Source organism: Chamaea fasciata, unplaced genomic scaffold (genome assembly GCF_029207755.1).
Source record: "Chamaea fasciata isolate MVZ Bird 193981 ecotype frontalis unplaced genomic scaffold, bChaFas1.0.hap1 SCAF_9, whole genome shotgun sequence".
NCBI lineage: Eukaryota > Metazoa > Chordata > Aves > Passeriformes > Sylviidae > Chamaea > Chamaea fasciata.
Window position 1 is genome coordinate 18,398,510 of NW_027094094.1, and position 25,495 is coordinate 18,424,004.

At 39.8% G+C, this 25,495-nt stretch overlaps 1 protein-coding gene and 1 long non-coding RNA gene across 2 annotated transcripts; one reads left to right on the top strand and one right to left on the bottom strand.

The window, feature by feature from the left end:
* Nucleotides 1-3,255: 3,255 nt before the first annotated feature.
* On the top strand, nucleotides 3,256-18,901 carry LOC136293684 (uncharacterized). Its single transcript, XR_010722218.1, has 3 exons — nucleotides 3,256-3,293; nucleotides 3,864-4,039; nucleotides 18,506-18,901. It is a non-coding gene; the product is annotated as an uncharacterized lncRNA (long non-coding RNA).
* NPY4R2 (neuropeptide Y receptor Y4-2) lies at nucleotides 16,151-23,419 on the bottom strand. The gene is made up of 2 exons (XM_066190618.1): nucleotides 23,257-23,419; nucleotides 16,151-17,582 (listed from the first exon to the last, which is right to left on the bottom strand). Exon 2 carries the CDS (start codon nucleotides 17,464-17,466, stop codon nucleotides 16,333-16,335), a length of 1,134 nt encoding a protein of 377 aa, XP_066046715.1. The 5' UTR covers nucleotides 17,467-17,582; nucleotides 23,257-23,419; the 3' UTR covers nucleotides 16,151-16,332.
* Nucleotides 23,420-25,495: the final 2,076 nt, after the last annotated feature.

Sequence of the window (25,495 nt, forward strand, 5' to 3'; positions counted from 1 at the left end):
GATACTCTGCCAAATGTATCCACAACCCTCCTATTGTGGATCCAGGTAGATATTTACAGTCTCAAAGAACTTTCATCAGACTCGATCTTGAGGTGATGTGAGTATCAAAGGGACCAAGAAAGGGTGTGTGTCTGTGTCTCATTCTGAGTAACAACAGCAGCAACGTCAGGAAAGTAGAAGTTTGAGCTGTCCCTTTGCCCTCTGCAATCTGTGTAAGTTGAAATTCTCCCTTCCTAGAGCTGGAGATTGTGACAGGCGCCAAATCTGCTCTGCTGGAACGTGAATAATTTCTATAAAATATACAGGGCAAGATTCACTGTGGGGTACAGTTTGGGTTTGTTTTTGATGCTCCCTGAAACAAGCAATGATATCTGAGCTCTAAAGGAACCTGCCACCCCATTGGATAGAAAATTTGCCTTTCAGTCTACTTGGAACCAGCTCTTGATGCTTGTTGCTCCCTGGGAACCGAGTTATGATGTTTTGACTGTCTCACATAACTCTAAACCATCTGTATTTATAACCAATGCTTTTCAGGGATTTGCATATAGTGTATAAATAAATTTAGTTGTGCTTACCTTTTTCCTCCTGTGCAAAGGTGACTTGTAAGGACCTGACATACGAAGCTACCTGATGAGGTGGGAATGTGACAAATAACATGCAAGCTCTCCCTTCCACTTATCTGTCAAACAGTTGTATGTCTGCATACAGACTGCAGATTTTCTAAGTTTTGTTTTGTGAGCCAAGGAATTTGGAATTTGACACCAGCACAGGTCCTACTTTTCAAGAGCCAGCAGTCTTTTAAAGAGCAGCCAAAATTATTTTTAAAAGTACATGTTTGTGAGTCAGTTTAATGAAGGACATTGTCCCACCAATCCTTGTTATAACATTTGTTATGACACTTCCCTTACCTGATGATCAGTGGAGACATTATAAAATGAAGTCTTAAAAAACTGTGCGGAGACTGACATCTTACCAAGCATAACATTTCTGTTTTAAGACAGGGTGAAGTTATTACATCCAGGCTTAAGGCTAAAAAATCCCAGGGGTCAAGACTGAACATGCAATGTAGTTCTTAAAATATCACCCATTTGCTTCTAGAATAAACTGGTTGAAAAAAACCACACTTCTGTTTCTTGATAATTTTAGCATGCAGCTATCAGTGAGGCCTTGATGTTGTGTGTGAAGGGAATAGAAAGCCTACCCCAGAAATGGCACGCTTTAGAAACATTTATTAACATAACAGTCTGGGGTCCAGTCCTGGTAGATGATTTGTCTGGACAGATGCAATGCTAGAACTGAGCACTATGGATTTTGTCAAAGTTCTCTTGGATTTCTGGTGTCCAGTTAACATGTTCTTGAGATCACAGCCTACAGCTGGAACAGAAAGCTGCACAAAACTTTCTTCCATTGGCTTTAGTAAGAGGTGTAGAAGCTAAGCACCTCAAATAAATGTGTGTCGAGTGCTTCTCATAGTAAATAAACAGAAGTAGACGGGGAATCACAGCGTCTTGAAGGGACCCAGTTGGATCTCTCATTGCAAATTCTAGCAGATCACTGAGTCCTGCTTTTCCTATAGTCTGTGTTCTGCCTGCCCTATAAACATATGCAACACAAGATATGTAGTTTGAAAAGCCAAGAGGATTTTCATGGGAATATGTGGACACAGTCCTAGATTTTCCCACTTTGCAGTCTTGACCATGCTCTGAGAGCTGAGCCTCTCTTGTTTGGGGAGCTGAGCCTCTCTTACTGTTTAGGGCAGAGGCTGGATGGTTGTGCAGTATAAAGTCTGCCTCTCCTTCTGCTCTGACACTGCTCTGACACAGGATATGTGATCAGATGTTGCTGTTGCCTGGGGACACCAAAAGGTTGGTTTTTTTTTTAACACCAATATATTAATTAAGGGTGTCTCAGAGTTGCAGTTGTGAGATTGGTGGTACTGGTGGCACACAAGTTGCGACTAGATCATAAACTCTGTATGTCTGTTTCTTCTCCTAACAGAGATGGTCCACAGAGATGACTCAAGAGGTGAAACAGGTTGAAGACAGTTAAAATAAGTAACACAGAGTCACTCAGTCTCCATGAGCAGAAGAGCAGAACCATGAACACAAACAAAGTTTACCACCTGGCTTAGCACCAGGCCTCCCAAAATCCGAACCTGGCTCACTGAAAAAAAATAGAAAGCCCAGTTCATGCAGGCGAAGGTTCCAATCCATAGATAAAATTTCTTCAAGTCTTTCATGCCCCTTCCCAAGACAACCACTGTAATAATAACATTTCTGTCACAGCATCAGGAGGAACAGGACACAATTTTCCAAAGGTGTATGAAGCAGGCAGGAAAATTTGCCTCAAATTATGAAGCTCTTACAATTTAACAAAAAGCCTGTTAAAGAAAACAGGCATTACCTTTTCTCGTGTAATAATGAAAATGCTAGCTTTTTTTCTATCCTAAAAGAGTGCTATTGATACAACCAAACAAACTTTGACCTTTATACTGTGAGACAAAACACTGTTTGGAGAAAAAAAACAGCAAATTCACCTGATTAATGGACAGCATTATTAAGGTTAATTCGAAATTCTAAAAATGAGATCCTGAGTTAAGGACAAAATTCTCAGCAGTCATGGAATCACTTAAGAGTTAAAATCTAAGCAGAACACAGTGTAAATGGACCACGATTTTAACAGAACAAGGGTAATTTGTAACACAGATGAACTTGCTGTTTGTAGATAAAACAACCTGCTTGTTTGTGCCTGAGCTCACAGTTCAGAATGCCTCAGTGAAATGAAGAATGAAATAACCTGCTAACTAAATGCACTTCAGGATGGTTCAAAATTGCTGAGACCTGGATGGGAATGGAGCTTTGGCCCAGCTTCCCCCATGATACCGAATTGGCAGAGTTTGCACAAGGAAACTCTGTTTCATTGACTCTGATGGTCCTCTGCTGCTTTAAAGCAGCTAAACATCTGCTTTTAATTTAACCAGATGTTAATTCCCATAGTCTGGGCAAGTCCTTGCTGCCTGGAAATAGGCCTTTTTACATAAAACACTCTTCCAGCCTCCCCTGCTGGGGTAGCTTCACTTCATCTGCCATAACCTTTGCCCTGCGTTCAGGATTGTTAAAAGATTTTATTACTGCTTGCAAAATATTGCACCATGTTTCACCAAAAGTAGCTTTTCAAGAACAATGATTGCAGTTCGTTGTGGACACCTGGGTATAAAATCACCACCTGAGGCATCAGGCCATGGAATATGGTAACTTTGTGTAACGCTATCTATGATAACTGATTTGGGGATGGTAGGGAGAATCCCAGAAGACTTTTCCTTGGCTTTTTCCTATTTAAGAAACTGGACATGAGGCAAACAGATTAGTTGTTTGGGAAGATTACTCTGAGAAGAAGCAGGAAGAGCTGCTAGTTTAGAAACTAGTTTAGTCTTTGCTACTGAAGTGCATTTCCCATGGTGTTGTTATTGTTGGAGATCTTACTAGAAGTTCTGTAATGTATTATTCATGTTCTTTTGATTTGGGTTTGTTTTGTTGGTTTTCTGTATTGTTTTGTTTTGTTTAGGTTGGTTTGGGGTTATTTTAGTACCTTATACTGAGGCATTTGTTACTATAAAATTATTTGTCTTGTGATCTGGAAGCATCAAGGTGTATTTCTATTTAAAAAGAAAAAAATTCTGCTTTTACCTGAAGGGAAGAGGAAGTGACTGTCTTGCTATTGTGAACTGCCTGAAGACTTATGTTAGTTCCTTAAAAGGGCCTTATCTTAGTTCCTTAGCCTAGGCTAATGATATCTTGGGGAATCTTGCCTGCAGGCAGCTTCTGCAATTGTCTTTATTTTTTCTCTGTCATATGTCATTGCAGGACATGGTAAGGCATGGAGATTTAGTGTCTTGGAGGCTGGGATAAAGGAAGGAGACTTCAAGCAAGGCTGAAATTGAGATTGCAGCAGTCAGTCAGATATCACAACTACCTGGCAGCAGAGCACAGGACTTTAAGGACTTTCAGTGGTTTACACCTATCGTCTGCTACAGCACCAGGTAAGTTTGTTTACTGGCTAACCAGGATTTTATCCTGAAGGGTTAACATGGTTAGGAGGTACCTCAATGAAAGCCTTTCAGTTTCAAGTCCAGACTTAGCTTGTTTTCGCCTTAACATTGCCCTTTTACCTCAACTGCTTTTTTTTTTTTTTTTTTCTAATTTAATTTGCCTGATGCAGGTACAAATGTCAATTGCATCCTGAACAGTGAAGCACTTTTAATCATTGTTGGTATATAGATTGGCTGTTTCTCTGATCCTAGTAATCTTACTCTGCAGCCTGTTCTGTTTTCTGTAGATATTTCCTCAGTGTGGGTCTCAGTGTTCTGCCTTACATCCTTTTATAGAGTCACACTTGGCAGTAATTGCAATAATGTTGCTCTATAACACATCCTCAGGTTGCATTTGCACTTCTGAGAACTGACTTGTGTTGGGAGCTCACTGTAATGCTGAGAGGACAACATTGCCATCATCCTCCAGCAGCACCAGCACACCTTGTTTTCTTCAAAGGGCACTACTGTGTTTTACAATGGCACCTCAGAATTATCACAGATGGGCATCTCTCTTGATGTTGTGGAGAGCAGTACCTCAGTGCAGCTTGTGCACTTGCATTATACGTACTCCTGAGTTTATGCAAGGACCAGATTCTGCTCTTCAATGTTATGGTGTATAGCTTAAAAATTCTAGATCCACACAATACTGAACTTATACTGAATAATTAATAACATAATGTCTCTATAACTCTCAAATGCTCAGACATAAAAATGGCAGGACAATAAGGAAAGATGTAGGGAGTTGTTTTATGTACTCTGTGAAATAATGGTGTGTGGTGGACTTCACCAATTTTCCTGTTCAGTGATAATTTACTTTATGCTGATGACTGCTAACATTTATATTCATTCAGTTATTGCCAAGTGACACTTAAGTTTCATGTTAACTCCTTGTTTCTGCTCTTTTGACCTCTAGGAGGCAAAAAAAGGGTAATTTTAATGAGTAAATATATTTGTTTATGTTTGTTTATTCAACTCTTATTCATCCAAGAATTACTCAACATCTTCTCTGCAGTGCTGTGTAGGGCAAACTAAAAATAATGAGGTTGTCCTACTCCACTGTGATCAAGAGAGGAACTAAGCCAGACGAATACAATTAGGCAAGCTGGAGCATGAACAGCATCCAAAACACACAATTGGAATTCCCTCTGGCACAGTAGTGCTCAAAAAACATGCCATACATTTGCAATAACTGCAGAGGGTCAGGAGCTCAGCTTTTCAGCAGGTTGGAGAAAACCGAGTTTTCACACTTAGTATTTCTCCCAGACTATTTGGCTTCTGGTTCTGCACTCTCCTCGAAGTTGATAAAAATTCCGTTGTGGCAATATAGGAATGAGATTTTTTTTTTTCAGAACTTAGATGGCAAAGTTCAATGTGGGGTACTTTTCTTCCATTTAGTATGTAGCTTAAATATTTGTTAGAAGTTCTTTGGTGAACTTGTGATAATGGGAAGCAGTTGTACATACTGCAGTAATTCTGCTAAGATCAGTCAAAATACTTCATCCAAACTACATGCTGAGTACCTTCTGCTTTATCATAACATTGTCTGCATTGTCATATGGGGAAGAATTTTTCATTTTCCTGCTCTGAAACCCTGTTTAGTTCTACTGCACATTGTTAAACAGAAGTTGCATTTCACCGAAGAGCTGGTTGTGTTTTAATACTGGATAAAGTGGTTCCTGTAAATAAGGCTTGCAAAATGCCTTCTGTCTGAACAGAACTATGGGCCAGTTTTTATTACATGCTATTATTATAATTATAGGATCTTTTGCTTAATCAGGATGTGCTTAATTAGGATAGCCATTTAATTGGGACATCTCCCAAGGAACCAATTTAGTTTAATGTTATTAGTACTATCTAATCAGGGCAGCTTAGGAAAAAATTTGCTTTTAAAAAATAGGACCCTAGCAAAAGAAAAGATAACCTGGTGTTTTGCTGGAGTAAGTGTCCACTCCATTTCTCAAGGAACTGCAGGGATGATCTCCTTGAAGTAACACAAAACAAGCACAATCCTTTTGTTGTGAAAGCATCAGACACGACCTTCACTCCTCCTCTTGGCTGCCATCTCCTTATACCAGAATACCCTGGCAAATGAGACCCATGAACTTCATATGGTACCCAACAGAAAAAAAAAATCTGTCAGATATAAATGGCAAAATGGAAAATACTGCCACATGTTAAATCTTGAAGGTATTTGCAAGGATATGAAATAAAGCAACAAGTAACAGGTTTTGAAAGGAGAGTTGCTCAAACAGAGATTCCTAATAATGTTGGTCATTGAGGTGTTTTATTCATATTTTAGAAAAAAAAATATTTGTTCTATCTTGGGTTTTGGAGTTAGTATCATTGTGGCTATACATTCAGCACTGTCCACTGAGATACCTCGCGCAGACTAAATCTACTGTTTTCAGGAAACAGAATCACGCAAGTTAGGTCTAAATTTCAATAAGTTCAAAGGCAGTATATTTGGTAATTAAATTTAAACAGTTGCCTGCAAGCTAGTGTGATTCTAGTTGGGCAGTATGAGTCAGCAGCTGAACAAGGGCTGAATTTTCAATATCAAATACTAGTAAGAAACTTGGACTGAAAGAAAAAAAAGTAGTGGACAGACTTACAGTACATGTAAACCAATCACATCCCATTGCAATTTCTGCAGATGTTGCAGTATCTGCTGGTTTTCATGTGCTGAAGATTTCAGCTTAAGACAGTGAGATGAAGCAGCAATACAATTTGCCTGTGCACAATGGTGGTGGCACTGGAACAAAGTTGGTCCGGGCAGTGGTGGAATTTCCATCCATGGAGATATTAAAACCCCATCCAAACACAGTCCTGAGTATCTTGTTTGTGGCAAACCTGCTTGATCTCAGGGGCTGGATAAGGTAGCATGAAGAGGTCCCTTCCACCTTCAGCTGTTCCAAGTTTCTGAGAAGTTTCTGATCACAGTACCCTTGGAATAGGTAAAGTACAAATCCAGACACTGTGCGTTTAGTTAGGCAGAGTGTTCACTTTGGCGGTAAAGTTCATCTAAGAAATCCCAGTCCCCAACATTCCCCTCTGCTTTTTTTTTTTTTTTTTTCCTGTGTAAAGTCACTGTCTCTTTATTTGTAATGATAAAATTCTTTATAGGGTCACTGCATTAACTAGATCAATGATAAGACAAAGTTAAATATAACAAGCCCGGGTTTTAAAATAATATTCATTTTTTTAAGTCTTATTTTTAAATGCATGTCAGTTCAGCTATGCAATTCCCATCCCTGCCGGGATATACTGTCACAGTCTATAGGATGATGAACAAGTGAGTGGGGGGAAAGCTGAGAAGCGACCAGCATGATGCCTAGATCCATCATGTATAATTGCACACTGACTTACGCCGTCTCTTGCAGACAGCAGGACTGTATGTTATCTGATGTTAACTAACTGAAAAAATCAGACCTCTGACTTCAGCTCACTGTACCTCACTGGGTCCTCTTCTTACGGAGATAGAGCATACAAAACCTTTGCTTTCTTTAGGTAGATTTGAGGAGGTAACCAAATGGTATTTGGTATTAACCAAATAAGAATTAAAATTGCATGAAAGCATATCTACCAAGTTCTGCACAGGTAGATATTCCTCAGAGGCTGGGTGGTTCGTTAGTACTACAGAGTCTGCAAGAAATTAACTCATTCAAACTAAGTTAATTATAAAATCAAGTGACTCCCCAAGAAGGGGAATCATTTTAATTGTTCCAGTTGTGTGACTGCCCATACTTATGCAGGTCACCTTGTACATCCCCCATCTCCTTTCCAGTGCTGTTACCCATGAGTCTATTCTGGATTGAACACGCTGGAGCTGCAGTTTTCAGAGATTTAGGTATGGTTAATGTGGAAGTGGATTATTGATTAGTGTGCTGGTGTAGAACTGGATTCAATGGCTGCTCAGGTACAAGCTCCCTGTGTGACTTCAGCTTGTCACCGTGGAGCTGAATTTAATATTAGATTTAGACAGAGCTTGTGCATCTATACCCCAAAAAAGGATCCTCAAAGCCCTGCCTAATCTTAGACCTCTGCTTTGTGTCACTTCCCTGGTCCATCTGAAATCCTGCTGTGACCACGCGGGAGTACTCTTGGTTTTGTCACCACTGATGAGTAGTTCACCTTCCCAGTCCTTGCTGTTGCCTGCAGAATGGGAGCAGCCTAGCCTGTGTCTCCCAAAACCCTGCTCCATCAAGTGTGCATCAGCAGCTTGGGCAAGGCCATGCCCTTCCCTAACACTCTCACTGGACTTCTGAGCAACTGATGTATGGGCAGTGCATGTAAGACCCCTCCTCACTTCCCTGCACAGCTTCTGCAGCAGCAGCAAGCTGTATTTGTAGCACATATACAAACTTGTCTGCCTGTGTCTTCAGGGTTCTGAAAAGAGAAAGGTAAAGTGTATGCCTACTTAATTTGTTAGTGTATTCTATTCTCAAAAGTTAGTTTTCTGCACATCTCCACTGTCTTGTGTGTCAAAGAGCAGGTGTGTGGCTGTGTTGGCAGTATGAGTGTGTGGGAACGTCCATGCGTGTCCTCGTGGCGTGTAGGAAAATATCCAGTGATGTTCCAGCTCATGTGTTCCTGCAGGTGAAAATTAAGAGTAGTTGCCTACATTTAATTTCTGTGTATCATCATGGCACTGGGAGGCCTGGAGTTTATTGTAGGAGTTGCTGCTGGCAGTTATTTACAACTGAGGTATATTAACAGAGGATGCAACACAGACATTCTTTCCTAACAAAGCAGTGATTTGTAAACCTCTATTAAAACAGTCGACAGTGCTTTCCTGAATAGATATTATAAATGCTATTAAAAGAAGAAAGAAGTTTGATAAATAATGGATGTTCCTGGAAGCTGGTACCTCTTATTGACCCCATACCTCTTAGTAATTTGTATTTAGTTATAAAAGGATATATTAAACAGTGTTTGCTCTTCGTATAAAATAGGAGATTGCTGCTGATAAGTATGCTTAAAATAAGCACCAGAGTGGTTATTTTCCTTCCCTACATTAATAACAGACTATACAGACAGAAGTGAATGCAGCCAGTCAAGCTGATGGCTGAATCATAGCAACAGCATCAATTGATTTGTTTCCAAGTCTAAAAAAATTAATAAAGACTTTTCATGATCTCCTAGATACAAGAGGATTATGGTTTATTTCTTAAACCTGTCCTTTAAGCTCAAATACTCTCTCTGTGTGCTCAGATGCTCTACTATCTCTTTCAGGTGAATTCTATTTATAAAAATTGATACCGAGTTAAGCTGGTTGAAACAAAGGCAAGTTCCTTCTTATTAAACTAAAGCAAAATTATCAGCAGTTTGGAACTGCCACAAGCCACACCGTTTACCAGTCACAACAGAGCATTCATGTGTGCTTTGTAGTGTTTATCATTATTGTTCCTTTTTGTTCTTTCTAGTGAAAGTAATGTGTTGACCTAGGAAGTACTGCCCAGTAGGCTATTTAACACCAAACCATTCTTATTCCTCACATAATTTGAAGTAAACTTTTTTTTTTTTACTGCATTCAACCTGTTTGCAGAATGAGGGATGATTTTTTTTCCTTGTTAGTTGATGTTTGAAATTTTTCAAAATAAAAAATCAGTTTTCTTAAGGACTTATTTTTAAAATGCACTGTGTACATTGGTTCCAAGGCCCAGATCCTGAGAAACTGTGTGTTTATGGTAGATCTTATGTGTATTTTAATTCTGGAATGCTTTGCATATTGTAGTTCTAACCATTTGTGGTTTGTGGAAAACTGATCAGTGAAAATGTTACGAAGCACAAAACCTCAAATTGTCCTCACTTAAACCTTAACCTTTGCAAATCTGTACTGTAATATATTCATTCTGCAGTGCAAATAATTGAGCATGAGCTGGATCAGGGGTTTGTTTGCAAATACTTTGCCTGTTGCTCTGAATACAGGTAGAAGACTTCCTTTGGTTCCAGCCAAGTAATTCCTTGCTTCCTTCTCACAAACAATAAGATGCTCCTTATTTAGGAGTGTCTGTAAGCAACTCACCCAGATGCTGAATGCAACTCTAATGCTATGAAGCTTTTCCTTGCCATACATGGAGAACATATTCATCCTATCAAGAACCACCTTTCATAGACTATTTCTGAGGCAGGAGAACTGTGTTAGCAGTTTGTAGGTTTAACAGAAGACCTTTTTGTCTGCTCAGGGGGATGAGCTTGCCTGGAGTGAGGCTGTGCATGCCTGTGTGTTGTGTCATAGGCCATGTGGGGTTTCTGAGGTGGCTTGTGGAAATATGGGTTATGATGAAAGGACATTGTGCAATTTGGGACCGTGTGGCTGCATTTCTCTGATGGATTTCAGCACACGCTGAGTTTTAAATGGGACTGGTGGTATTAGTTCATTTCACCAGCTTTAAAAACCTTTACCACACTGTTTTAAAAACCACAGTGCTAGCCAGCTTCTGCTATTTTTATAGTCTGTTAGCCTTCCCAAAACATAGCCCTGGGGGTGGGTACATGTGCATTATGCTCCTGGAGCCATCTTTGTAAGTTCAAACAAAAGTCTCTGCTTGACTGTGTAAATCCCCTTGAGTTTAACATGCGTGCTGAGAAGAACAGAACTTTCCTGTGTTTTTCAGTTCTCTGCTGTGAATGTAGGGTCTTTCAGAAAGTGGTTACAATTGTCTTTTCTACAACCTATCTTTAATATAAAGCAATTTATGGTGCATGTAATTAATTTTAGTCATTAAGTCACCCTATCAACCAGACGAATCAATGCTCATTACCTTACTAAAGACATGGCATTGGACAAGTGTGTTTTGCATGCAATCACCTTGTAGAAATGGAATCAAGACAAATACTTATGAACGATGAAGTAATATCTGCCCACTAGCTCCCAACAGGGAGGATTCAAATTCCCATAGACTGCATAAGTGACACAGTAATTTGTGAACTGTAGTCACTATATTCAAAGGACAGAATTTTTAAGCTGGTAATTTAAGAACAAAACACTCCTATTTTGAAGAGTTACAGTGCAAGTTCCATGTTCTCTGTTAGCATACCTTTTGACTGAAAATCCATCTTTCTACTGTCAGTTTGCATCTTGTGATATTCCACTAAAAGTACTTATTCGTCTTAGTATCATGCCATCATTTTATGTGTATCATAGCTATTTTTTTTAGAATTGCATCTGGTAATCTGTGTCGCAATTTCTACTGAACAAAATACTTTCTATCATGGTGTTCTATCTGAACACTATAGCACGATTTACCTGAGTATTGTTTTACAAAGGGGTGGTGGGTCTCATCAACTAAAGTTCTAAAAGGAAAAAACAAAAGGCAGACATCTCTGGAATTAGATTTCAACACAGGTTTCCATCATAAAATCTCTGTGCTGCTACTGGGCTTATATAAGCATTTTTTGGAAGGACAACAAAATAATTTTGACTAAGGCCTAACTTATACTGCCATTGTCTGGCAGAAAAGGCATAGTACAGAAGTATAAATCTCAGGCATATTCTACTTATGACTTTTTGAGTTCAAAGAAGTGACTTTATAGAGCAAACTGAGAAAGGGAGAGAAGATCATAAAAGCTCTGTGAATATTGATGCTCATACAACATAAACCCAGATTACACATTGTGCTAAGCTTCAACAATTTACATAGCAATCAATACTGGTATGAAAATCAGGCCAGTGTTTGATCAATAAGAAACTTGAAGAGAATGGCCTGAAAAATGAAATGCCAGGTGATCTTGTGAGAAGACACATGGGTCAAAGCAAAATGATCTCTGACGTGGTCCTCAGGGTATGACATTTTATTTCACAATAATGTCTCACAGACTGCCAGTCCTCAGCTGTGTGTGCACTCAGTGTTTGCACACAGCAGACCTACACTGCAGATGTGGCTGATGGCTGTCACAACATTGCTGCCAACCACTGCAGCAGTTTATGCCACACCACCAGTGCAGGCAGGCAGATACTGCTATTGCACTCTTCCCTCGTGTGTGCATGTGTAAACAACCAAACCTGGTTATAGCACAATCTGCAGTCATTTCTAGTACCTTGGTTTACTTGCTGTCAAGCCAGGTAACACAGGTCAGAGAAATTTACCAATCCTTTTAATCCAGTCAAAGTTTTTTATAAAGTTCAGTAGAATTTTGTTAAATGTCTCCCATTGGTTTTCATTCAAGTGTCAGTTACTTGCTGGCTGTGGTTCTGGTCAGGGTTCAGGATGCTGTGCCACAAAGAACCCAGCTTTCTGTGCAATCTGAAAAGTCTGTGAAGATGATTTGAGTTCTGGCATCAGAATATTCCAGTGTTTCTTGTTGAATTTTTGGTACTTGCCTGTCCTCCATTGTTGGTTGCACTGCACCATTGTCCTCCAGAATAATGTGTCAAATTATTAATCCTTCACATATCAGTGGCTCTTATTATACCACACACTTGTTTTCTCTTAATAAACACTAATTGAGGAATAAATCTTATGTATTTTATACTATGAAGAGTATTACATCATTTTACAGAAGCAGACACAGAGAAGTGACACAGACAATATTACTTTATTTGTTATTATAAGTTTCCCTATAGTGTGCTACTTATATCACAGAAATAAGTTGTTCTCTTGCTCTGAAAACCTTACTATCTTCTTATAATGTGTCACAAGAGGCAAGATTATGAAAAACTTTTTTTTTAAAAAGGCAGTGCAAGGTCTTAAAATTGTAGGAACTCATGATTTGCACAACTCCTGCCTATTTCTCCAACATTGCTTTTGTGACTCAGTAGCAGAACTTTAAAGAGTATACCCAAAACCATCACTGTACACAATAAACACAAAAATGCTCAATGCTTCTTACACATTAACAGTATCTGTTATTTACAGATGGATAAGTGGTATGTAAGCTATTTCTGTTCTGTTACCTTCTGCTGGGACCAAAGACACCTTGCCTCCCTTGGCTGCATAAAGCCTCAAAGTGACAAATAAAATGGCCCTTTCAGCTACGCAGGCACAACTGCACCCAGCCTTGTGACTTTGCCTTCAGAGGGAACAGAGTGCAGTTGCCACAGCAGTTCTCAAAAACTAACAGGGTAGTATCCTCTACTGCATTTGTGCACAGCAGCATAAGCCTTGGTGTATGCACAAAATTAAGAATTGGTACAGGCACCTTTCCTGTTGCACGTTCAGTCCTTTGGTACCTAGATACATCTCTTTTTCTGGGTTTTCTTTAAAGTTTGTTTATTACTTAGGAAATTTTAGGGGTTGAAAAACATGTGTCTCAGGATGGTAAGTAGATGGATAGACTGCAGCTGGTCAGGAGTTCTGAGGATCTACATTTTTGCAGTTAGATGTATGGGTGCAGTTTGTTGGCTTTTAGTGCTTAAATCCTGTCATTTATCCAGTCCAAAGTCAGTTAGCAATAAACAGTAGTTGACTCCAAACTTGACACTTTGCTTAATCACGAGAGGAAGATAACATCTGTTTGTGTTTGTCTGTGTTAGTTAAAGTTGGATCTGCTTGCTTTATTTATCTACTTGTGTTCATGGAAACAAATGGCCACGTGAATTACAGTTAAACAGTGTCAGATCTCGCTCATATTTCTACCCTTTGCAAGAAAGAACTCGGATCTGATGCACAATGCCAGTGCACAGCTCTAGTGGCAGGTCTCTGATACAGTGTAAGTGCTTTACCAAATGTTTTCACTTAAAACTAGTGACAGAAACAGGTTTGTGAAAATGCAAAGTGTGTTTCCATCTAAGACCCTGGTGCTTGAATAGTTATATACCTAAGACCATGTATCAGGTAATTTTCTGTGTTTGTGTATGGCAGAGTATTCTTATGATAGTTTTACAGACACCTCAGCTAGCTAAATGCTGGAATTCTAACAAGTGCAAAAAACAGGCAGGGTTACCCAATTACTTAAAGTGATTCTAAATGCAAATCAGTTACAAAGTTGAAACAGTATTTAAGCCCTGAAGCAATATAGCACAGTTTTGATACAACTCACACTGATTAGGAGGAGCTACTGTATTTTGTGCTACTCAGCATGCCATGGTGGTTTTGGCTACAGCAGCAAATTTCAAGACGCATCTAAGATAAAATAAGAGTTCTCTTGTTCTGTGTTCAAGTAGACTCAATGTCCAGTCTAGAAATCACATTGCATGCAAATAATCAAGAGAAACAACTTCTCAGCATGGCATGTGAAGTAACAAAGAAAAAAAGAAAGCTGGAATCCATTTGAAAAAAGAAAAAATGTCTTGCCATATAGTTGAGGAAGATACAAAAGGTAATCACACACGAAGTCTCTAAGATATACAGGTTCAGGCCAGAATTACTGCATTAAAAAAGCTTCTGCTGTAAGATTCTGCACACGAGAATTCAAGGGAAAACTTCAAGCTTTACCACTGAAATCTGTGCACCAGCTCATGGCAGGGGGATAACTTTTATTTCTGCCAAATGGGGATATGATCCCATACTTACTGATAGCTCTTGTTGCCTTATAACATAAACTTGTAACATAGCTCTTCTCCTCAGATACTCTGCTCAGCATCCATATTCCTGTCAGTTCACAGCATGGGAAGAAGTCTTTTCCTCACCTATCTTTATACCAATTCATCTAATCAGAGGTCTGCCAGCTAAGGAATTTCTAGTTGTTTGCATGACTACACACTGGATAGCTTCCGCTCCATGCAAACCTATCGACTGCAACAAGTAACCACTGCTTATCAAAGCACAATTCATGCTGGAAACTACCTCAGCTGACCACCTAGTCTGGTCTTCTGCTAAGGTCAGTTTAGCAAATCAGGACAGAATATGCTTCAATGTTTCATTAGCATTGAACTGGCTGGTCTCCTTTTTGCACTTGCTATCTGTTTTATTTCGGTTTTTTCACATCCGTACCTCAGTATGACCTTCTTGGGCATGCCTCGGTTTCTCAGTAGTAACTGAGCAATTTCTCTGGCTCCAGAGTTTACACTGGGTTTACAGTTCGTAGGTTTCATGAACAAAGGCTACAAATAACACAGCTGTGAAAAAATAGGACCTTCATTTTACTAGAGCTATTGATAGTACTACCTATTTACGTGTGGCTTGGCTTCATCCTGACCTGGATCCCACCTGTGTATTTTCATTGACCTTCTATTGATTTGTTGGAATTACAGCTTCACCTGTGTTGCTGATGCCAGTGAGTGGGATTGATATCTGACATTGGGTTTTGTTTTTTAAGAAAACTGAAATTCTCCATGTATATGCTTATTTCTTTGGAAGTGTATCCACTCTGGAAACACATGATTTCCACAAACAGATTTTAATGCTCATTCTGACTTTCTGAATTAGATACTTTGTAATAAAAGTACCAAGAAGATGTTGAAGCGGAACGTCATGTTGCTACCAAGTCCTGGAACAACTCCTGTAATCTGGTCATCTTGTACAATCATGGCTTGAAGTTTTAGCATTGCAGAGCTTTGTGATTGACAGCAGCAGGAACTACAAATTCAACCAGACTCATTTCCATGTAGATCTACAATTGTTTTTCACATGCTTAAAAATAGTTCTCAGTGTCATCTCAATGCATTTTGAGTTTACTCCATTGGATAACATTTTTATTTGCTGCCATCCCTCATAAGTGACTGTCTTCTTTGCACACCAGGGTGATTGTTCCTTGTCCCTACTTGCAGAGGCAATGACTATTCTCAAGCCTACAGCAAGAATGAAGTTTCATAGAAACAGGCAGCTGTTTTATGTGAAGATCTGAAAGATTACTATTACTTAATGGGCTGTGAGAGGTGGTAAAGCAAAAAAAACATTTTGATATTTACATATCTCTCTTCCACTGGTGTGTCAGCTATCCATAAAAATCTTATTAATACTGAAAAACTGAGAGAGTCCTCTCCAACACAACTTTTGGCAGCCTGCAGTGCTGAAACTGGAAATCTGCTTTTCTGCTGCAGCCATGGTAGAGATAAGAGTTTCACTGATGAGCCCTGTGTCAGCCTCTGTGCAGCCACAGCTGTTACTGATCTTAGAGCAGCTGCTTACACATCAGCCCAGTCTCCTCAGTGACTGTGCCACCTCATTGACACGAAAAGTTTGTGCACCACGGCAGCAACTGTGAACATTTACAAAATTACTTTGCTTGTTCTTCCAAAAATCAGGTAGTGATGGGTTCCTGTTCACATCCCAGCTGTGGCATCACCAGTTGCTTTATATACCCACAGGTAACAATTGGTGTGCAGTGTCAGTGCACCTTTCTGAAATGTTTTCTGCTCATTAGATGGAATTGTGCCTGCAGTTCAACATCAGTGACCCCTTGGAAATTTCAGTCTGCATGGTGGATAAAGGCAAATGATCATATTCTTCCATTGAGGCAGTGACTGAATTATGCTGGCAGCTCAGAATCAGTGACTTCACTTCTTTTTTGAAGTTGCTGTTTAGGAAACCATAGATAACAGGGTTGACACAGGTGGAAGCCATAGCTACCAGGTGGCACAATGAGAAGATTAAGTTGTGGTGGCAAGGCGAAATGATTTTGTAATTCCAGTCCACGATGGTGTTGAAAACATGCAGTGGTAGCCAGCAAACAGCAAAAGCAGCAACCATGGATGCTAATAAAATGTTTATCCTTCTTAGCTGGACTGCTCGGTTGCTGTACTCACTCTTCTCAAACATGTCCTTTCTCTTCTGCAGGCGTAAATAGATACGCAGGTAGCAAAGGATAATGAAGAACAGAGGGATACAATATTGCAAGAGCAGTAAAATGGTAGTGTAGATGAGTTTGTGCTGCTCAGAAGGCCACGAGTTGATACATATTGCCTTATCAGTGGAAAAATTCATGAAGTGTGAGAGCTGCTCATACAACTCATTAGACAAGATGGATGTGGTCAGGAAGGGTAGGGACATGAGACATGCTAAAGTCCAAATCACTCCAATTCCTAGGTAGGCTTGTGAGGTATTTGGCCTCCAGCCAGTTGGGTTTATGATGAGCTGGTGTCTTTCCAGAGCAATAAGGACAAGGGAAAGGATTGACACTGTCACAGTTGTGCACTGAGTGAAAGAGGTCATTTTGCACATGACTTCTCCAAATATCCAGTAGTCCATCATGGTGTAAACAACAGTGAAAGGCAGGCAGACAAGACACATAAACAAGTCTGAAATTATTAAGTTGAAAATCAGGATATTGGTGACATTGGCCTTTTCCTTCTGCCTGGCAATGACAGCAATCAGACAGATGTTTCCCACAATGCCCAGAATAGTCTCCAAGCTGTAAGAGGTGGCCAGAAAGACAGTAAGGTCAGTGATGTTCATGCACTGATTAGAAATGTTCATAGGAAAACTTCGGTTTGAGCTCCAGTTCTTGCTGATCAGAAAATGAAAAACATCATTAACAGCCCTTGTCTTATTCATCCTGAATCTCAAAATATTTATCCAAAAGGGTGGTAGTCAAACACAGTCTGAGTCTTCTGGAGCCAGCCTAAAAGCGTTATATCTGTTCTGTCTGCCTGTGGAAGGCCTGGGTATATCTGCAAAGGAAAGGAAAAGAAGAAATATGTTTAGTTACGCTGCAAGAAATTAATCAAAAGGGTAAGGAGGGAGACAGGGAAGTAAATGCCAGGGATTCTGTGTATATTCTGCAGCTCCCTCTTACATAGTTTATTAGATCATAAAATGGAGCCCTTTGCTACACTGTGGTATGAAAGTCTGTGCAACTCCATTGAGTTATGACCATGTTTATTCATTGTGAGGTTGTACCATGGATTTAAGAACATCTTAACTTCATTATTTTACTCAGTGTGGTATCTCAAACATCACTAATGCAGTAGAGTGGTGATACAAGAAAACTGGATCAAAACCCACGCAGGGTTAAAATTGTGTACAATTCTGGTTTTGCAAGGTTCTGATCCAAAACTGGGCAGAGGTCACTGTGAGGCTGCATTTACCTTCAGCTGAGCTAAATATCAAGGTACAAAGCAGGTCATATTAGGTGCACAAAGCCAACATTAAAATATCTTCTGTGAAATGCATTTGTAATTGCAGCCAGAACTCACATTTGTGCGAGGCAATCACCATGCAAAAATTCAGGCTCATTCTCTGGAGGGATATCATGGGAAAATTGTTTAAAAGTCTAAAATAATTGAAAATAATTTCAACATTTTCCAGCTTCTACACAGCTGTGATAGGTCATGGGAACTGCAGTCCAAATTTCTTGCTTCCTCATTCCAGATGAGCTCCAGTGCCCATGAAGCACTGATATCTCCCCTAACATGAGCATGACAGGGTTCATCAGAAATACGGTCCAGTTCCCTGATTTTGGCTTTAAGAGTGAGCGATTTTGATAGTGTCTTTTAATTCTTTCTGGGAAAATTTTTATTGATTCTCCCTCAGCATAATTTTGCTTTTTTTTTTTTTTTACAAGTTTGTTGTAAAAGCATGTTCTCTCTTCCAGAGAGTGTTCCTGCACAAACAGATAGATCTGCTTCATAATCACTGCTGCAAGCCATGAGCTGGGACTTTCAGTGGGATTCAGGGAGCCGAACCCATGGAGTTAATTGGTGCTGTATACTTTTGGAAATCTCAGTCACAGGACTGCCTCAACTCTCCCTGATGACTCCTGTGAGCCGTAGCAAAGGCTACTTTATAATCCTGACCCTCGAGTCCAAATCCTCGGTGTCCAGGAATCAAAGAAAAAAAAAATCTGACTCTGCTGGGAGTTCTCATCAGCCCAGAAGCAGTTCCATGCTGTACAAAGGCTTGTAGTATGAAAAGTAAATAAATACTCAGGGAATGACACTATTTAACCACTGCATGCCCCTTCCTCAATGATTAAATATCACTCAAACCAGTTCGTGGGATGGTGAAAAATGTCTAAGATTCAGAAAAAACCAACATGGTCAAGGTATGAATACATAAATAACATGGTATAGTGAGTTTATCACTTCAATTGAGTAGCATTTATTGCTGAATAACTGCATGCCTAAAGATAACCAGTACTGCACAAAAATGCACCCACTATCCTATATCTTTTTCTTTGCCTTGTCTTTCCCATTATGAATTTTATTGTTTCTAGCAATGTTGCCTCTCAGGAACTGTAGAAAGCAATAGTGTGCGGTAAATAAAAGGATGATTTGGGACCATTGTTTTGCTTGATTAGCAAAAATAAATGAGTCCAGTAATTTCTTCTGTTTCTTTGCTAGACCTGTTGGTTTATCTAACTGTATCTCTCTTTATCTTTCTGCTATCTATCTGTATCCATCTGAGGCAGTCAAGACAGTCACACAAGCAAAATATAGTAGTCCTTTCTTTCTCATAGTCTTTCATTTCTTCAGTAGTTTAAATCTTAATTAAGGAGGGGCAAAGAAAATTTTCCAAATTGACTGTATAGGCGTGACTCCTTCTGTCCACTCATTTTTGTGTTGTTGCCCAATCCACATGAACAGATTGATACATTTTCTGGAAGAAAAAGAAGAGGCAATGGTGGTGTACGGATTCCATGTTCACATATGTGGAGGGTATGGTGGTCTGTTTCAGTGTGAAAATGGATATAGAATGAAAAACCTTCAACCAGCCCCATCGTTTTTAATGATTGCTGGCCAGTGGAGATGCTGCAAGTGAAACAGAGCAAAGGGATCGGCAGCCTGCAATATTATTTTGTACCAGTCAGAAGAGATAAGTCCTGGCATTTGGACAGAACAAATAGATTTTGCTGTAAACAAAACACATGAGCTTTTTACTGTGGTCCCAGCTTCATGTCCTTAGCTACAGTATCCTCGACAACAAACACATGGTTCTCTTTTGTTGCTTGAAAAATATGAAAGTATGTGCAGTTATTACAAACATCTGTGTCCACAGAGTCAGCCCTCTCAAGGGTCCCAGACACTTCTGGACATGCTGAAGCATCAGTGAGAACTAATAATGCTGAAGGAAAAAAAAAAGTGGTGGAGCTACCTGTAAAGAAGAAACCAGATCCCACAGGTTTATGGAGCACATTTCCAAGAGAAATATCAAAGACTGAGGGTGGCTGTGTGTTTGTCAGTGATGGCAAATGTGGGGATAAAGAGCATCTCTGAAGTCTCTGCAATGTGTGTGGTTGGGTTAGGAGCTCCCTCTCTTTTAACACCTTGCATGCTATGGTGTCCCCCACCAGGTGAGTGGCAGGCACTTCCTGGACATTTAGTCTTGGTACTGCCCAGAGGTAAATAAGGAATTATCACCCTCTTATCACTGATAAGGGGACTGTGAGAGGGAGATGGAATATGAGTTGTCCGGTGTCTCAAGGGAACCTACTCATAGTAGCACTATGAGGTTCTTTAAACCACCTGCCAACCTGATGTCTTGGGAGAAGTCAATGCATAGATCACCTGTGTCTGTAGTGCTCTTTAACTCTTGTTCCAGAAACCGTAATGTAAAAAGCAATCCCAGAAAAACAGAAAATAAATATTGCAGTAACCTCACACTTATGCATCCTATTATGGCATCCTTGGGTGGCAGATCCTCAAGGACAGTCACTCCCAAATGATGTGTTTGACTTTGAAGATGTTTGGTTGCCATTCAGTTTATTCTAAATCAAGAGCCAGCAAAAAGCAATGTGTGCATATTCTTTTTAGACATTTGAATGAAAGGTGAGCTAATATAGCAAATCACCAATGCAGTAGGAACAAGGGTGTTAGTCCCCTCATAGTACTGAAGGTTGTTGATTACCCCAGAAAACATAGCAATGAGATTATGGTCTAAGAAAAAAACAGCTTTTTTCTCCAGAAAGTGAAGCAATATTTACTTGGCTTGTAGGAGTAAGAAGTATATCTCCTAAATCAGTTTGTTGAGGGAGAGAGGGGGAAAGCTTTTTGCTTGTTTTTTTTGCTCATTTGTTTTTAAGGAAGAAAGAGGAATCCTGTTCGGAACACTTAATGAATATTGAAAAAGTGTTCAGTAACAAAAACTAAGATATTCATAAGAGTTTCTTCTCTAGTTAATGCAGCATGAGACAGCTTCTCTAAAAAGCAAGGGTCACAAAAGTCTGCAGCTAATTAACAGGATACAGAAGGCAGAAGAGAATGAGCTTTCAGTTTTAATCTTAGTGTAAGTTAAAGTCCCCACATACATCTTTTGTAGATATTTATCACTCTTCTGTTTGTGTTGGAAGCAAGGAAGAAGAGCAGGCAAAGTTTGGAGGGTTTGTCTTGGTGAGCAGCACAGCCCTCTAAACCAACAAATATCACTCAGCTTGTCTCAAAAAAAAAAAAAAAAAAAAAAACAACCAAAAACAACAACAACAAAAAAAAAACCCAAAAAAACCAAAAAAAAAAACCAAACACAAAAAAAACCTCCACCAAATTATCACTTGTCAGCTCTTAAAAGTCTTACCCCAGGGTATTATCCTGTATTTCCCAGAAAAATTCCTCAAAAGAAAGGGAATTCTGCAGAAATGAGTCAGGGAAGAAAATAAAACCCTCAGTGTGTTTCAAGGAGACTGCTAGACCATATGTGGCTTAAGCAGTTAATGCACAACTGCTCTTTTGAGAGACCTCTGGACTCAAAGACATCCTATGAAAACCCCTATAAACCTTTTTTCCTGGAGGCAGGATAAAGCAGGGGAGTGCTACAGATGCTGGGCTCTATGTGCCCACTGGAAAAGGTGGGTCATTTTTGCAAAGCTGATCATAATCATCCACTGCCTGTAATCAAATAACAGTCTCCATAGTTGTGATGGACAGTGGAAGCCAATTTCCACATCAGACAGTAGTCAAAGAAAAAACATGTTTGCAGTGTCTGGCTTCTTTATCTGGTACTTAGAAGCACTTGCTTATCTACCTCAGAGACTAAATAGTTGTTCAAACAACTGCTGCTTTCAATCCATAAGACATTCTGAGAGAAGCAATTCCTAAAGATATGGGGATTGTATCACTTATTTAAAGAGTTACAGCAATCACTGGGAGTAAAGCAGCCTGTCGTCTGCTAGGAAAAAAAAAAGGAGCAATGGAAAGGCTCACAGAACTGCAGAATTCAAATTACAGATGTTAATTTAGGTAGTGGGGACTGACTGACAGTGGTATCCCCTTTTGGCTGCCAGTGACATTATTTCAGTGAAGCAGATTTTCCCTGTTTACCCTTACATACTAAAGAAAAGTTAAAAATCACTTGGATATTATTACAGCTTCCCAGGAAAGCAACACGAAACTAGAAGAGGAAACGTATCACTGAGTTTGCACAGACATCCCACAATAGTGTAAAATCCACAAGAGATTTGGTACAGTAAAAGTTAATCATGGACTCTTCACCTCCTTTTAACTCTGTATTGCAAAAATATTGGGATCATTGGAAAAGCTATATAGGAAAACAATTTCTAGAACCTGCACAATTAGGGTATAGAAAAACTTGTGTATTTTAACATGTTACAAGTTTATAACATAAGGAGTGGCATAAATATCCAGAAAAGTGAATCCCTTTTCCCCCTCTCACATCTGTATGTTTGCAGAGGAAAACCTTTTGGAGCTTATGAAATTCTGTTATGCGTTAATCTTCTCTGATAGTGTAGAAAGCTGGGAAGTTTTACAGAAGCATTTACTCCAACATTTTATTTTCTGGTTAAATTCATAATAACCTTACCAAAGACATGGAGCCGACTCGCAAAGGTAAGATGTGAATAGCAAATCAGCAGACTGGAGAATGGTAGTTAGTCCCTGATTTCTTAAGAGTAATGGCCTTAGTGACATGTTTGCTACCCAAGAGAAAAAAAAATACATTTTTACAAAGGTGATCTTTACCAAAGGAAGCAGTGAATCCATAAAACATTGCAATGGACAGCTTAGCAGACAGTCAGTCAGGGTATCTGGAGAGTGTTGTGTTGTGTCCTGTCTGAAGCTGCACTGGTTGTGTGAGGACCAAGAAATCCCAGGGACTAGGAGATAAGAGGAGTTTTCCAGCTACCAGAGGCACCCAGGTTCTTTCTGTCACAGCACAGGTTGGCAGGGAGCACAGTGAACTGCAAAGGTCCCCAAGAAGCTGCCGTCTCCCTCTTGCACTCCAAAAGGTTGCAAAGCTTTGCTCAGTAGATACAAGGGTTGGGCCCTTAATGACAAGTCAAACAATCTTCATTCATCAAACACAGTCATCTGTTATTTTAACAATAACAGATGATAATTGGAATAAAGATAAGCAAGCTCTTGACAATCTGAAATAGAGAATTTAGAAAATTCTTACCAGTTACTGATGGAGAGAATCACTGCTGTTGGTGCACATTTCTGTTCTGGAAGAGGGCAGAAATGTTGTAGGAGTGAAGTAAGATCTCCTGTGCCCTAGCAATCCAGGAGAGAAGCTCTGCTGGCTGTTTCTGTAGGTAATTTGGATGGCATCTCTCTCCCTCTCCTCGTCTCTCTCCCACCCTCTGTCCTTCCCTCCCTTCAACTTAGCCAATGAATTCTGCTTTATGATTCTGGTCTGACTTTGAAGTTCTGGCTCCCTCTGCTGTTGTATAAATATACAAATTCTAGGGATACTTGGGAGGAAAAACAACTTCAGAAAAGAGCTGTGAAGTATCTGAAGCACAGCATGCCCCTATGCTGCACATTAGTGTGATCTCAAGTGAAAACAGAAAGAGACAAAATACAGACATAGAGCCTAATCCTGTTCTCCTTGCTGAGGCAAGATTTCTGCAGGGCTCCAAAGAGAATCTTGCCTCATACTAAAGAGGCCAGTACCCGCTTTCTCAGATTTTCCATTCCATCACAGACAGATGCTGAAATTTTCTTTTAAAAGGGTGCACACTACAAGCCCTTAGATTGTGAAAGGGGAAGAGGCACACTGTTACTCAGGATAAGAACTCAGAAATGAAAGACCACTAAGAAAGGTGGAAATAAAGAAGGGAGAGGGATTTGCAGAACTGCCAGATTTCTGTGATTTTTTTTCTCAGATCTTTCTCATCAAAAACCAGGGTACTAATCAGAGTGGCAAATTTTCCCCTTGCTTTGGGAAAATACACAAACAGAACATTTCCAACAGCTATACCAGAATAACCCAATTTTAATCTGTATATAAAAATGATTTTAAGCCATAGTCAGCTATATAATTAATCCAGTGGCTAGTGCTGTTCTGGAGCCTTTCTAAAGTTGCAATAAGCAACTGTAGCAAACAGGTATTTTTACTTGTTGGCATGTAGTATGTTAACAGAAATCAAATGTTTCAATATCAAAATAAGTGCAAGCTCATATGAACTAAACTAATAGTGAAAACAGTTTTACATTTGTTTTGTGCTTTTTCTTTCATTTTTTCTGTTAACAGCTATTACAGATGAGATCATCTACTTTAAGAGCTTAGCAGACAGCTTTCATCATTACAGAAATAACCAAAGCAGAAGTAGGGATATAAGGTATTTTGACATTTCTCATGTCTTATGGTGCAGAGAAGCATAGAACTGGAATATATACAATGAGCAGTGCAAGCTGGCCAGTTGTCCACAGTTAATGATTTTTAAATCGGGTTTCTTGAGCTGCTTCTTATTTTGTGTTACTTTTTTTTTCCAGCCTCCTTTTCAGAGGCTTTTTTTACCAGCTAGTTTGAACCAGCAGCCCACATCCCAACATTTCCCTTCACCCAGGCACCTCTGAAGGAGACAAGCTTTCTGATCTGGCAATGAAAAAGGACATGCAGGCTGTGCTCAGGATGAGAAAACACCAGCCCACACAGATCTTGAGCTTCTGGCCAGCTTTGCAGGAAGCAGAAGATTCTTCCTATCTCACTGGAGACAGAGAATCTGAAATTATTTATTTGGCTGGCCTGTACACTTCTGTTTCTTCCCTTAATTTATTTATCATATGTTTATTTGTACTGCTGTTCAAAGCATTAAAGAAAGGGGAGGAAAACCATTAGGAAACAGGCAGGCCTTTTCCTGAGGGATATTTGGATTTGTGAAGCTGTTCTTCTGTTTCCCTCAGCTGCAGCATTCCTTAGCCAGCCTTGCCTCCACACCTTCCAAACGTTTAAAGATATATTGCACCACTTTTATTCTCTCCATTCAGGCATTTGGGCAGAGCTTGCAAACTAGCAATTAAACATCTGCTCTCTTCTTCAAGTCAGCTGTATCACTGCTCCTGAAACACTGTTCAGGGCTCTGCTGCCCAGGGATCAGGAAATGACTTAGCCACCAGTATCTTGCTCTGTCATCTGGGACCTGACAGATTTTTAGGATGAACTTCTCCAACAAAGTTCTGGCCATTTTGGTGAGGTGAATGGGCCTGCGTTAGAGTCCTGCTACACACGTGTTCTTTCCACATTGTATCCATACTGCAGGGTGAAAATGCTCACTATTAATAAGCTGATGTGGGAGCAGCACTTGGGTCATTCCAACCCTGCAGACATTACTGGAGCTGGGATTTACACACACTCAGCAGCCACCAAGTGTAAGCCAAGAGGTGTGATGGGGCTGGAGCTGCCCAGCAGCAGC

Bases quoted from the DNA above. Each gene is read 5' to 3' on its own strand.
- NPY4R2 (XM_066190618.1), bottom strand. From the start codon at position 17,466: ATGAATAAGACAAGGGCTGTTAATGATGTTTTTCATTTTCTGATCAGC.